This window comes from Rhagoletis zephyria, unplaced genomic scaffold (genome assembly GCF_001687245.7).
Source record: "Rhagoletis zephyria isolate East Lansing unplaced genomic scaffold, Rhagoletis_zephyria_1.1 Rzeph_scaffold_11144, whole genome shotgun sequence".
Taxonomy (NCBI): domain Eukaryota; kingdom Metazoa; phylum Arthropoda; class Insecta; order Diptera; family Tephritidae; genus Rhagoletis; species Rhagoletis zephyria.
The window spans coordinates 1-15,470 of NW_016168221.1; the positions used below are offsets into that span (position 1 = coordinate 1).

The 15,470-nt window shown below is 33.7% G+C and overlaps 2 protein-coding genes across 2 annotated transcripts; both read left to right on the forward strand.

Annotated features, from left to right (window-relative positions):
- Positions 1 to 11,884: 11,884 nt before the first annotated feature.
- Positions 11,885 to 12,974, forward strand: LOC108376866 (uncharacterized). The gene is made up of 3 exons (XM_017633116.1): positions 11,885 to 12,332; positions 12,404 to 12,585; positions 12,669 to 12,974. The coding sequence occupies exons 1-3, from the start codon at positions 11,885 to 11,887 to the stop codon at positions 12,972 to 12,974; spliced, it is 936 nt and encodes a 311-aa protein (XP_017488605.1).
- Positions 12,975 to 13,368: 394 nt separating this feature from the next.
- On the forward strand, positions 13,369 to 13,826 carry LOC108376867 (uncharacterized histidine-rich protein DDB_G0274557-like). The gene is made up of 2 exons (XM_017633117.1): positions 13,369 to 13,437; positions 13,521 to 13,826. The coding sequence occupies exons 1-2, from the start codon at positions 13,369 to 13,371 to the stop codon at positions 13,824 to 13,826; spliced, it is 375 nt and encodes a 124-aa protein (XP_017488606.1).
- Positions 13,827 to 15,470: the final 1,644 nt, after the last annotated feature.

Consider the following 15,470-nt stretch of genomic DNA (forward strand, 5'->3'; position numbering starts at 1 on the left):
TAAAGTAGTTGGGTAAAATGTCAATTTTCCAGTCTTTCTAGTGTTAAGCCTGTTTGCTGCCTGGCATTATTTGGCGATAACAACGCAAGCCTACACGACTACACAAATTTTCCGTTCTGCGACATTTTTATATGAATACTAATACCAAATCTCCGCTGAATACCAAATCCGAATATAAAAAAGTACAACAATTTTTAAAATATAGCCAAATTTCACTTCATTCCATTTTTTTTCTTTATTCATGCATTCACGTATGTATGTATGTACGGTAATCCACAAAACAATAGGCGTGAGATATTTGTGTTATGTTTATTTAATATTTGTTGGAGCGTATCCTTCGTACGAATACAAAATCATGAAATTTTCCTATCATGTTCAATACAAAAATTTCAAATATACGATTCGCACGAAAGCCAGATTACGCCTCACTATTTTTTTATAAAAAATTTCCACTAAAGTTTCAAACTTTTTATATGCAGTTTGTTAGCCAATTTAATTCAGGTATAATGAAATGCAAGTCCCAAGCTGCAACAAAATCCCGTTAATTTATGGCTTTTTTTTTGCTGTTTATATTAGTAAAGGCCATTAAATTTTTTATAATTTTTAACTACAACATTTTCCAACCAAAGTAGTAATTCATCGACAAGTTTGAATAATATTTGACAAAATTTCCAAAAAAAATTAGTTTCGGTACAAATATTAATATAAAAAAATTGGTTTCCTCAGTTTTCTTTTCTCGACTTCAAAGTATGATCTTTTGTTAATAGAATAAAATCCTGCTTTTATATTTAAAAAATAAATGTAAAAGTTATGAGCACTTAATTAAAAATACATGGAAAAAATTTTTTGAACGGAATCGCTGACATAAAATTTTTTCATGGCATACTTGGCGAATTTTTCTCCATATATAAAAACCATTTTCGTATGGATTTTCGCAGTAAATAATTCCAAGCTCTCTAAATGTTTAAGAAAGTTTTTATTTTTGAGATGATATATTTCCTTTTTAACGAAACGGGGCTTTTTCAAGAATTTGTAAATTTGTTGAAAATTTATGTAGTAAGTATGTCCAGAACTCAGAATTTTTTTTTTTTAATGTCAACAGCGTTATTACCAAAAACTTAGTAAGATACGATTTTCTTTATTCACTTCAAGTGCTCCGAATTCATCGCATTCTCAGCTTGGTTCTCGTAAGTTGTTATTTTGTATACTTAAGGCCAGTTGTTCAATGTAAAGGCTCCGGTTAAATACAACGACTGCTTTATCGATCACAAGTTATAAGCATGAAGTCGAAATCGTCGATAATAATGTTTAACTGGGAGGTTGTGAAAAACAGACATTGGACAACCGGCCCTTATTCTTTACTTTATACCATTTCCAAGAAATTCCAATCAAAACTAAAAAGAGACTAGCGATAAGTTCCAGCTGATATTGACAATACTAAAGGTTTATATGCCACTGTGATAAACAGAAAAAAAAAGAATTCGAACAGTTCAATGCATCCCTCAATCAGGCGTATGACCTATACTAGATCAACTAAACATTTGATGTAAGCAATTCAATTTACTAGCTTCTACGAGTATTTTATCTTTAAAATTAACTATACAAGAATTAAATTTAAATAAAACCGAGTACGTAAATAATGAATGTTGTTTGAATTCCACAATTAAAAATTAGACTAGTCATATTTTTGGTCTTTCAGAAGCAAAAAATCGAAAAGGAAAAGTTGTTTCAAAAAATACGGTTTCGGCTGAATAAGAGCACAAAATACAATGCATGAAGTAAGTTTGATAACAGTTTATTTATTCAGATGCAATAACATACGTGTAGGTAATATTTCATGATTATAAATAGGTGTCGTAAGTATTTTATTGTTTTATGTCATAAAGTTTTTAATATTGAAAACGACCCACGAAATATTGGGATTAAATATTTCACTATATAAGCCATTATATTTTACTTTCAGGACAAGATTAATTTTAAATGTAGTTTTATATGGCTTTTTTGACAGATTTAATTTAGCTTTAAAAGTTAAATTAAATTAAGTGCTGGAACTTCCTTTTCTTTTTAAACGAAATCTTTGTATTTATATCTTTTACTTTCCAGCTGTCAAAAAAGTTGTAACCGACTTTAAAGGCGACTTTATTTTTACTTCCTATTCTTCTTAAACAGAATCTTTATATCTATAAATTACCTTTTTATTTTTATTTCTGATTGTAAAAAAATAGTTCTTAGTTTTTCTAACTATAATTTTATTCTCTACTTTTTAATCTTTTGAAATCTAATATTATTCTGTCTGTGTATTTCTCATTCTGTCCATTTCTTTCAATGTACTAGTCGGCCATCCTTCCAAACTAGTGCNCGAATAGCGTTGCAAACGCCATAAAGCTCATGTTGTCGAAATTATAATCTAAATATGTACAGCTGGTCGTTTCACATATCTTTCCAAGATGTTATCGCAGAAACCTAAAGCTCTGTAAGATTAGTCAAACTGCTTTACCTTGTATCCTTGTTCGGATATTAGCGAAGGTGCATTCAGATCTCACAATCTGAAGACTCACAATCTGAAGAAGATTCAGATCTCACAATCTGAAGAGTCTCTCACATGCTGAAACTCGTCGTTCTTCATCGTTTCATTATTCTGAAGAGCTCCTTTGATATGTTCGTTTGCTCACGCTGTGTTTCTCGGATTGCTTGTGCTGCGCTGAAGTCAAGTTGTGTGGGCTCAGATTTTGATATGTGAACCAAATGAGATAATAAATTCGGGTTTTCCAATTATCTCGGCGAAATTTTTTGTGGAGTTATTCCTTTTCATATAAGTAAAATAAATTCTAATAGCTTTATTCATAAAAAATAAACTAGCTTTAAAAAGATAAATATATATGTTACCGGCCAAAACCGTTCTTAGGACAAACTAGTTTTTCCTCGAACCTGATATTGTGGAGGTAAACAGACCTCGGATTCGGGTTCAGCGAGTCTAGAACCCCATATATTCGAATTTTCAGGTTTATTCAAGGAATTTCCCCTACTTGATTTTCAAATTACCTCGAACTTGACGTGTTATAGCATGTCAGCTATTCACTAATACATACGTTTAGAAAAAATTCAGCTAAATTAATTTCTCTCAACACATAATTTGGTAACTATAACCATCATGACTTGAGAGAAACATATTTAGTTGACATAACTAAACTATTTTCTCTCTCATTCGCTTTAAATTTATAAAACAAATTTTCGTTGTAACATATGTATACTAATATGTACATATGTATATTAAATTACAATAAAATTGGCTAATTGAGACAATAAAACCGATGCCAAGAACTATTCGCTAAAAATAAAACGAAATTTCACCTCACACAAATGGCATACCAAATGTTTGTTGGCTACAAGCACAACTGGTACAAGCCAGTCAAATTACGCAAGCAAAGCGGAAATATAAATAATTTACGTACATCCTTTGCCAAGAGCGTAGCAACTAAAACCACAATGCAATATATGAAAGAAAAAAAGTTGAGCGTGTGCCAATTTAAGTTGATAAATACCAAGTTTCAAGTCGATAATAAGACAGGTTTACAAAAAAAAGGAAAAAATGTCGGTGTAACATTCTCTGTAGGCACCCGCTAAATCGGTTTTTTTGCTATAACATTCTTATTCGATGTCCGATTTTTCACATATTTCTGTCGCCTAAAAGTTCTCGCTCATGACTATAATTGGCCCTCAGAAGGTTTTGGCCTTAAAACCTGTTTTGATTTTTGCCTACACTAATTTTGAAAATACTATCCCAAAATTTTTCTTTATGTTCTCTAAATCGAAAGGTCTCTAAAAATTGTGAGGACTTAGCCAAAGAGGTATTAATTAGGCTTTAGTCACAAACAATATGTATAGAGGTTAAAATTTTTAGATTTTACGTTGATGTATTTTGAAACGAAGTTCCGTCATCGCTTGTCAAATTTGGTTTGGAGACAAACCGATTTCGGCGATGTGCCATCTTCGGAAAATTCTGCACAGCCATAGGGATCAGGTTAATACCACCCACTCCCGCGGGCCGCACTTTCGATAGCCGTGATCTAAGTCTTTGTGATTAAAAATTTGAGGTGTTACTTTGCTAAATTCTGCCAACTGACTTTCAACTCAGCACAGTCTTTGGAAAGACAAAAGTCTTTCGTTAGACAAATTTCAATTCTGGCAACTATCTAGAAAACTCTTTACAGTCTTTCAAAAGTTTAATTGAAAGATCTGCTAAAGGGGAAATCTTGGCGTTGTGCTGGTCGCAGCCTTTTAGCAATACGTTTTCTAAGAATTAAATTAAAATACTATTTACTGAATCTAAAAAAATAAATAAAACAAATAAAACGAAAATAAAGCAACAATAAATAAATATATTTTTAAAAATTAGAGTACTTTCAAAAAAGCTTCGTATAAATTTCGAACCCACAGTTTCCTACCTTTAATAGACACACTTGAGAGTAAAGTGAGAAAGAGGATTGAGGCCTACAAATTTGTCCATGAAATTTTTGGCTTCCTCCACAAATTAGACAAACTCGGTGATTTAGCAGTGCTAGCAGAAAGTAAGAAATTGTTTGAGATATACGAAAACGACATGGATGACAATTTGGGAAACGAGGTAGTACAATTTAAAAAATTTTGCATGCATTTTCAACCAGACTATAAAAAAAAATCAAGAAGTCGGTAGCAAAGAATAATGGATGTACAAACTTTTGATTGATTATAACATCAAAGATTCTTCCCAAATGTAGAAGTTGCATTAAGAATGTACCTTTCTCTCTTGAGTAACCAGCAGTTCAGCAGAAAGGTAATTTTCTTAACTGAAAGTGATAAAAAACCCGACTTTGTAAGTCAATAACGGAAAAGGCTGAACTTTTTGGCCGTCCGCAAAAAAATTGCCAAAAATCAACGAAATTTTTTTAGAAACTTCAAACTTGCACTTAATATACTAGAATTGAATGCGTCCCTTATCATGTGGACACAACTGTATGTGATATGCTAAATAAATTTTTATTTTCCACAAAAATGAAATAAATGTAAGTTGCTTTCAAGCTGTGGAGGCGCCCGGGTAACACGACCTATCATCAAAACTCCACAGGCAAAATATATTTGCTGCAATTTGTCATACATATAATTTTCAAATGTATATTTTACTAGAGCACTTGCACAACATTCGTATACGCAAAAGCTTCGCATTGATTATTGCAAATGCGAATGTTAAAATTAGTACGGAAGCTCCGCGGTGGCGAATACGAGTATGTTAAACTCTTTTTCTTGGCATCCTTTAATAAGAGGTAATTCGCACTTTTTCGCATAAATTTTTTATCTATAAGAAATATGTATATACCGTGATAAAGGTGGCCAATTTCTCGGCAAATTATCCCCGAACAATATTACGTCTATCATAAAATATTCAAAAGTTATGGATGTTTTTCTGAAATGGATGGCACCGCACTCAGCAATGATATCATTAAAATAAATTTTTAAACTATGTATTGTACATACATATGTATATGTATGTGTGTATGACCAATAGCGCCTTAGCAGCATCAAATGCAAACTTTGTTAAAAACTGTTACTACTACACCATCTCGATTTTGCAATTTTTCTGTATGCTGAAAAGCGAAATTGTTTACATTTCTGCACTCACAGAAAATGTTCAAAATCGATTGGATCTTTTTGCGATTATTTCTGCTCCATATATCTGACGCGGTCTAGTAAATGTAACCATGTATTTCCATTCGATTATTGGTGCGTACCACCACCCGGTAGAACCCAAGTTCAATTCAGCTGCTCCGACCACTATCCAATAAAAAGTTATTTTATAAAGCGATCGCTCCCTCGACAGGCAATGGCAAACCTCTGAGCGTCCTTCTAGCGTGAATAAACTTTTCGTAAAAACTATTTGCTCACTGGAAGCACACCACAAATTGCAAGAGAAGCTGGGCCAAACGCTTAACAAAAGTGTAAGCGCCACATATTTATTTTATGTAGGCAATGTTAGATAAGTACTAATGTACGTAGTTATGTACATATACATATATTCGGGTATAAAAATGCAAAATGTACAATATGCCAATAATACTGCTTTGGGTGCTTATTGCTGCGGAAGCAATAAAAGGTCGGTCTCACAATTTGGTTGACAAATGGCCCTTCCAGTAGACTAGAGGAAATCAATGAATAAAGAAAAAAGTAAAAATGTTGTACATAAAAGTGAAAATAAAACGCTGAGCAGCAATGAAAGTGTTAAGAGCGGCAACCCTTTCAACGGTATCGTTTTCATTAAGGATGTTTAGCTATGCAAGAATAAAATTTGTATGTATTGCATTTGCATGACATTGCAGTAAAAGCTACTACAACACTATAAGTTTTCATTACAGCTCAACTAGTCCGTATTCTATCTATTTTCCATCCTAGCAAGTAGAATTTTTGACATGGAAATGCCTTGCGGAATGTGAATTCGTAATGAGTATGCGAGTATATCGGGCCCTAAGCGCTGAAAAAATAAAAAATAAAAATTACGGAAGTTTACAGTTTGTTAATTTTCTTGTGTACAATTTTCTTCTTACGTATGAACATTTCGCTTATTCGTATACATACATATGTGCCGCTATCAAGATGAGTCTGTATTCGTGTATTTCGCAAACAATTTTAGTTTTTTCCTGAACTAAATGAATGAATGAACTGACAGTTCAAACTCGGTTTAACCCAGCCAGATTGGGCATTTAAACTTATTTTAAACTATGCCCAGTTTAAACGACAACCAGTTCCTTTACCCTACGAAATTTTTACGAAAGTTGGTTGAATTTTTTTTTTTTGTAAATATTCCAAAAAATTTGAAACTTGGATTTATTTGGTCTTTATTAAAGAATACGTAGCAATTCTACACTATGTGACAACTCAAGTTATAATTATCTTTTATGAAAATTAGCAACCCTGAATATTTTAGTATGTAAGATAAAATGCAACCCTAAACTAAGAAAAGGAAATAAAGAAAATTTTCAATTGGCTTTTTGCTAGTCATCGGAGAAAAACGTAGTTCTTCTTATTTTAATTTTAAAATTAGCAAAACCAGCTAGAAATAGTTTATATTTTTATAATTAAATAATTAAAATTAAATAAAAATTGTTAAAACTTGTCAATATGTGGTGCTCTTAAAATTATGACACGCGGAAAATTTTTTAATATTTAGTGCATAACCATTTTGAATTTTGCAATTCTGACAAAGGATTCGCCCTTTTGGATTTCGGCCGCACTGTACAGCGTTCGATAATGTATCCAGAGACCATGAATTTTTTTTCTTTTTTACGAGATGAGTAGTTTAGGAGGAATAGCTGTTGAAATTCGACAATTTTTCCACTTGAAGAAAGTTTTTAATTTCTTGTTATTTTTTGCTATCTTTGAGATTAGTGTATGTATATATAACCAATCGCAGTTTTCTTGTATTCTGATGAAATTTACAAATAAAGACAGTTTCTTTTTATACGTAAATTTGTTAGATGTACTTGTTTTTTGTAAAGTTTATATTTTAAACTGTTTTCTTACTTTAGTAGAACCTAAAAAGAAATATTCAAAATTAAAACACTTTTGCTTTTTATCGGAAACTAAACTCGGAAAGTGTGGCAAAACTCGCCAAACGTCAAATCCTGTATAACAAATTTTATTGTAAGAATGCCTTCGAGGATAGAGGTGACCAAAATAAAAACACAAAATATTACTTAGTTTCCAATACGACAATTGCAATATATGCAATATAATAGTGATGTAAATTCCTCAAATAAATAAATTGTGTACCGAAAAATCGAAAATCGAAAAAAATCGACCCCCGCACCACCTAACGGCTAAATTTTTTGTGGAGTTATATCTTTCCATTTAAGTAATATACATTCTATATGAAACAAATACGTCCATAAATACCGGTTTTTAGTTTCACATTGAATTAGCATCGGACTTTTCAAACTGGTCGGACTCTGAATCAACTCAAACCAGTTAATGAACTGGCCGACTTCTATCAGTTAATGTTTGTAAGTACTAACATGATTTACTATTTATTTACATTTTTCTTTATCAACTGAAACAACTTCTCTTTAGCGCTCTTAACGCTCTTTAGCGAAAACAGAGGCAACGCTGTATATACATACATAAACAAATTTTCCTCGAAGCCGCTGCTGGCAAACGTTTTTTGCAGAAAAGCCTATTAAGTGACAATTTAATTTTCCTGGCACGTACACTGTTTGCGCGAGATATGCACGTGGGCACCCAAATAGCTTGATTTCCCTATGTGTTAAAACAAAAAAAAAAAAAAACGAAGCAACTAAAAAAAAGTTGTTAAACCAAACAGCCGCCTAGCTGAACCAATATAACGATTAAAAATCAAAGTTAGCTGCCTTCCGCAATCACAACCGGGTTTGAAAAATCTTGTGCCTATTTCGCCTGCCAAACTGTCAATTGCAAAAGCAAGCGGTTGGGAAAGGTAAGGCAGTTCCACTTGGTCGAATGGCAGAGCCTCAGAGGCATGACTTTAAACGGTTAAAATTGAAAATTTACTTTTACCGCAACGCACACATTTGCGTTTTTCAGTGGGCTCAAATTTCAATTTCGTCTTAAATGCTAGCAAGTGTTGAAGGAATATTCGCATTTCACTTTCACATGAAAGAAGCTTAAATTAAAATCATGTCCCTTTTTATTTTGCCTTTTTTGTATTTGTGTTTAGACCTGCTTAAATATCAATTCTCCGACATAGTGGATGGACAATGTAAATCCCAAATATATATGTAATTGCTTTCATAGACTCATAATACACTCGTGGCCACGCGAACCTTACCACAATTTTTTTTTAAATTTGGTAGAATTTCGAAATTAATAATTTATTCAGTTTTTTTTTTTTGTTAATATAGTTCAAACCGCAATAGAAATAATATAAAGAAATCTCAAAATTTGTAAAATATTAAGAAAAATTTATCAAACTTTCATCAAAATTTTAAACTTTTTATAAAAATTTTTAGGAACTTTTCGGGTTTAACAACACATTTCATTTTAGTACAACAAAGTGCAACCTTGAAATGACCGAAATGTTCTAATTGAATTTTTAACATTTCTTTTCATACGATGTTGCATTTTTCTCTAAAAAGCATTCGTTACATGGAAAAACTACACAAGACCGTCGGAAAAAAATTTTTAAAAATCTCCGAGAATTTTGAGTCACTCCAAACTTGCACATTATTAAACTTAAATTATATTGGCTAATAAGCTGCATATCAGAAATTTTTCTAAAAATTTTGATTAAAAAATTTAAAATTTTAATGAAAATTTTAATCCTTTTCTATAAAGTTTGAGACTTATATTTATATATTATTATTATTATATTTTATTGTTGCGGTTTGAACTATATTAAAAAAAAAATAAAAATTTCTCATTCATTTACAAAATTCTACCAACATTTAAAAAAAGACTTGGAAAGGTATACATACTTGACCACGAGTGTATGTATGTACAATAGGGTGGTGCAAAACTGCGTGGTTAGAAATTCCCTGAACCTAGTTTTTTTAATTTTGTCAAAATTTGAAAAAATTTGGGGTTTCCGTCAAAAAAAAAATTTATTACTTCCATTTTTTTTTTGTTATTGTTTGTCGCAACTTGAATATAATATCTATAAAATTGGAAGTAATAATATTTTTCTTGGCGGAAACCCTAAATTTTGACAAAACCAAAAACATATATAAATAAAAAGTACTTAGACGAATTTTTATTTTTCATTTACATACTTGTTTAAGAGACCTAACAATAAGTAGGAAAAAGAATCAAAATCACATCAAAAGTTTTTATTTTATAAAGACAAAAAATATTAACTAATATATAAAAATCACGAATCACAAAAAAAAAATCAAAACGAGATTACGAGTATTGAAGAAGACTTATTGATAATTTTGGCATAATATTAAGAGTTTTATTCTGCGGAATCCTGGTTAATGTTAGTTACATGGGTATGATGTTATGAAACACTTCAACTTGTCAATAGGTAATAAGAAATTAAAAAAGGTTTTAGGAATTTTATTATTTATTATTATTTTATTCCATTGCGCATGTCCGAAGAAGCCTTAGAAGCCAGTCATAAAAATATAAGGCATGTGACATTTTCCCATACAAGGAAAACGAAAAGAGACTTAATGGCTCATTTGTTATTAATGTCAGATCCGGAACTATCATCATTTTGGTCTACAAAAAAAATATATGAATTTGAAGAAATTGAGATATACACTCTGAAAGACAACATTATAAATTACGTTTGAAATAAGTTATTTTATTTATTGAGCAAATTTAGAAAAATTTTTATTTATGATCCTTTTATCAAAACACGTAATTTTTAAGCAAAAAACCAAACCGACTTCTTCATGATCCAATGGTCGTAGTTAAAATAAATTAGTATGGGACCATACCTTTTCTTTGAAAAAAAATTATATGTTTTTATTATTGTTGAATATCAAAAAAAAATATAGAAATCGGTTAACTTAGTCCAAAGTTATGAGGCAACATACATTAAAAAACAAATATTCCGACGAATTGATAACCTTCTCCTTTTTTCAATAATTTTCAATAACTAAAATTCATAAAGGAGGTAGTCATTTCCTGATACCAAATGAAACAAAATTCTCCAAAGAGTTAAAAAGTTTAACTTTATAAGTTATTATTAGTTTTTAGTAAATTATGATCAAAAATGTAGCTAAAATCTAGTTTTTGAGAAAAAGGATATATGGGAGGTAGTCATATCCTTGCACCGAACGAAACGAAATTTTCCACAGAGCTTAAGGACATAATTTTACGGAAAGCTAACAATTTTCGCTTTATTCTGCTTATAATTGTAATAGGATGTATGGAAGGTAGTCATGTCCCATGCACCGATATTGCCGAAACTTCGAATTTTTCTTACTTTGCATATTCTGAATCGGCACGACAAATTTCATTTTTCTGCGATGTCTCTCCTAATTTAATACAAATAGAGGAACCTACAATTTAACGCCGCCCTGAGTATTAATACACGCGAAGGTTTGTCTTTGCTTGGCGAGGGGCGACCGCTTAAAAATACCCCTCTAACAGAGCTCGCTGGTGACTCAAAACGAATTACGACACACTTCATTTATTCAGTTTTAAAATACAGTATATAAATATGTACATATGTATATCACGTAGGGTATTACATAATTTCTCTTTCAATAGCAAAAGCTCAGTTTTCACTGAATATTTGAAGAACGACCATGAATAATTACTTCCGGTTAGTGCTCACAACAGAACAAACAATTTAAGGTTATACATTCCTTTTATATAAATACCAAAGATTATAACAGTATTGAAAGTAATTCTTGTTGAAACTTTGAAATTCTTCACACACGTACGCAGCGCTCGAATAAAAGCAAGTCGGTGAGAATGGCATTCTTAGCCAACAGCGTCAACACACTCAACGTAAAGAAACGCTAGTGAAATCGAGCGTGTTTTGGCTATTGGTCAATTATGCCCATAATACCTGCACGTTTAGCGAATATGAGACCAAAACAAATGGCGAAAATGCGTAACAAACAAGCGATCGAACGCTTAAAACAAAAGAAATCTACCGAGGAGAGCGTCAATGCAAAGGAAAGTTGCAAAGACCGCGGAGAACGGTCGCACGCAACGCCGGCAGCGGCAGCGTCAATTCGATTCGGTGACAAAACGCAAATTAATTGATTAAAAGTACGATGTCGTATAAAAACCTCAAACAGCTAAGACACCATTTACATACCCACTTGGATTGTCTGTGCGAAAAGACGCACCCACCGACGACCGATCAACCAACCAACCAACCATCCGTGTCAGTTTCGGAGGGCAACAACAAACAACGACGAGGATGAGGACGTTCGCCATAGTTTTTGTGGTGGCGCTAACTGCTGGCGCTGCAACGGCGGGTACCGCGCAACTGACGCCTACACGCTCCGCCACGGACCTGGCATTCGACATGTACAACAGCTGCTTGAAGGATTTCAGCACTAGTTGCGTGCAACCTAAGGCAATGCAATGGTTCAATCAGGCACTTCAGCAGGATGAAATCCAAATCACCGATAAACTTTCGATTGTGCGCACAAGCCGTGTAGAACCCATACAACAGCGCTCTTACGACCCACAAGAACAGATGTTCAATGACATCGACAATTTCTTAGCCACGCACGCGTTGCGTGTCAGAGCACCAGAATTCTTCAGCACCGAGGAGGCGCGCTCTTATGTGCCAGACTTTTTGTTCAGTAACGCCTTGACCAAGGATTCCGTGGTGCCCTTGGCGGAGCGTGACCCCAATCAAGGTATGTCTTCAGTGAAGTGAGAAGAAATCAAAGGTAGTGTTTCGAATTTTGATTACGCGATTATTTTCTAGGACGCGGCATGGTGCGCAAAGTGCTTCTACCCTTCCTCATTGGCTTGAAATTGAAGACTACCGTCTTAGTGCCACTTGCATTGGCTTTGATTGCGCTCAAGACCTGGAAGGCAATGACACTGGGTCTGCTCTCATTGGTGCTATCCGGCGCTTTGGTTGTCTTCAAAATTGCCAAGCCTAAGGTAAATAATAGTTGCACTTATGCAGATTTGCATAGTTTTTTACATTTTACATTACCTTCTCCACTCGTTATGCTCTGCTGCAGATCATCAATTACGAAGTGGTCCACTATCCACACCATGTGGAGCATGTGGAGCACATTGAACACATTCCACACCACGTCGATCACTTCCCCCACCATGTCGACCACATTGTGCCGCATCACATTGACATCGTGCCACACCATGTGGATCACCATGTCGATCACCACATAGATTTGCCTCCACATGTGGAACATGTAGAGCATTTCGAGCATCCATCACCTGCTTGGGACCCACACGCTTGGGCGCGTTCATCTCAGGAGCCACAAGACGCGCAGGATATGGCTTTCTCTGGGCAAAGACAATCCTAAATTACCAGCCAGCTTTTGTTTTATTGAAAGCGGTTTTGAAACGTACGAATTCGAGTGCTAATTGAAGATAATCCGGCGATTTTATTTATTACTTTAGTTAGGCTTAAGTATTATACATCTGTCCAAAGAAATTATTTATTGAACTAAAGATGAAAAAATAACAAAAAAAATATTAGAAGCTGTTATTTATTTGTACATACATATTTAATACAAAATTTGTTAATATTTATTTTTAGCGAATATGGCAAGCTTGTTAAAAAATAGAAAATCTTGGAAAAAATTAACAAAAAAATTAAAACTTGTTTAANTACCCTTCCTCATTGGCTTGAAATTGAAGACTACCGTCTTAGTGCCACTTGCATTGGCTTTGATTGCGCTCAAGACCTGGAAGGCAATGACACTGGGTCTGCTCTCATTGGTGCTATCCGGCGCTTTGGTTGTCTTCAAAATTGCCAAGCCTAAGGTAAATAATAGTTGCACTTATGCAGATTTGCATAGTTTTTTACATTTTACATTACCTTCTCCACTCGTTATGCTCTGCTGCAGATCATCAATTACGAAGTGGTACACTATCCACACCATGTGGAGCATGTGGAGCACATTGAACACATTCCACACCACGTCGATCATTTCCCCCACCATGTCGACCACATTGTGCCGCATCACATTGACATCGTGCCACACCATGTGGATCACCATGTCGATCACCACATAGATTTGCCTCCACATGTGGAACATGTAGAGCATTTCGAGCATCCATCACCTGCTTGGGACCCACACGCTTGGGCGCGTTCATCTCAGGAGCCACAAGACGCGCAGGATATGGCTTTCTCTGGGCAAAGACAATCCTAAATTACCAGCCAGCTTTTGTTTTATTGAAAGCGGTTTTGAAACGTACGAATTCGAGTGCTAATTGAAGATAATCCGGCGATTTTATTTATTACTTTAGTTAGGCTTAAGTATTATACATCTGTCCAAAGAAATTATTTATTGAACTAAAGATGAAAAAATAACAAAAAAAATATTAGAAGCTATTATTTATTTGTACATACATATTTAATACAAAATTTGTTAATATTTATTTTTAGCGAATATGGCAAGCTTGTTAAAGAATAGAAAATCTTGGAAAAAATTAACAAAAAAATTAAAACTTGTTTAAAATTATCAACGTTGCACAATACGTCAAATGATCACTTTTTGTATGCGAAATTAAATAAGGCTTCAAGCACCAAAAACCTTAAGCATAGCGTAAAGCATACAATCTCTCGTAAATTAACCCATTCACGACCAACACGTTTTTTTAGCCCTTTCACTGCCTGTAATGCAAAGATAGTTCCATAGATACTATCTACGCGATTGAAAAGTGAAATTTGTTTGTCGTGTTCTTTCTTACTAAAGGTGTTTCCACTATGTCAAATTTTGACTACAAAATTGTTCGAAATTGTTATCAACAGAATATAGGGGTTTTCTTAAAAATCGATAAATTTCGCTAGCTATTTTCTAAATAATCATACAAAGTTCACTAAGAAAATCGTCAAGATCGGTGCTGTATAAGCTTTATCTCCTATACCACTGATAATTCAGATACATATACGTTTTTGCGACAGAACTCCTTTATGCAATAAAGCAAACCGCAATAAAGCAAATTTTTGTTATTTCCCAATTGAAAGTTACACAACACAAATTTGCTTTGTTTCATTTCTGGTTGAGCAATAAGTTCTAAATTTAACAAAAGTGCACATAGTCCCACCACCCAGTTACATTTGACAAAATTTCGGTTGGGAGACATAAATGCCATGGCCATTTTGGAGATGGGCATTATGACCACATCAAAGGGCCTTATGTCCATTTTAAATAGTCATAGTGTCAACTGACTTTAATGCCGTTTCGAATTTGCCTTTAGGGCCATCTGCGGAATTTTTTATGAACCTTATAACCAGGTTGGAACAGTTAAAGCATTAAATTCACAGTTTCAAGAAAAAATCAGTACATGAACAAGTTAAATGGACGGTTATGTGTGAAAAGAATAAATTAGTATGTGTTTATGTGTGCATGTAAGTAAAAATTTTGAAGGTGCCCCGCGCCGCGCCGCGTTCAAGTCGCGCTCACGTTCGCGACCAGCGCTTTATTTCCATTTCCAGTTGGATTCAATGTCATATCGAAATTATGGTTTTATTTTCAATTGCAAATTTGTTGCCTTATTACCGTTTGCCTTATTGCAACAAAAAGAGTACAGCAACGTAGAAGACAATCAATTTCAGGCATGCAGAAATGCCGAATCAAATAAAGGGGGCGACTGAATGGTATTAAAGCTGGCATAAAAGCCAGATTAAATTACATCTGTTTGGGACTTCAATACGAAGGTACCTGATGGATTCTCAACTAGAGAATAATGCGATGCATGGACTGCCAGTAGCAGAGGGGGTATATCCATCCTCACTGACGGTTCAAATATGGAACAAGGGATCAGAGCCAGGGTCGAAGAACCTGCAGATC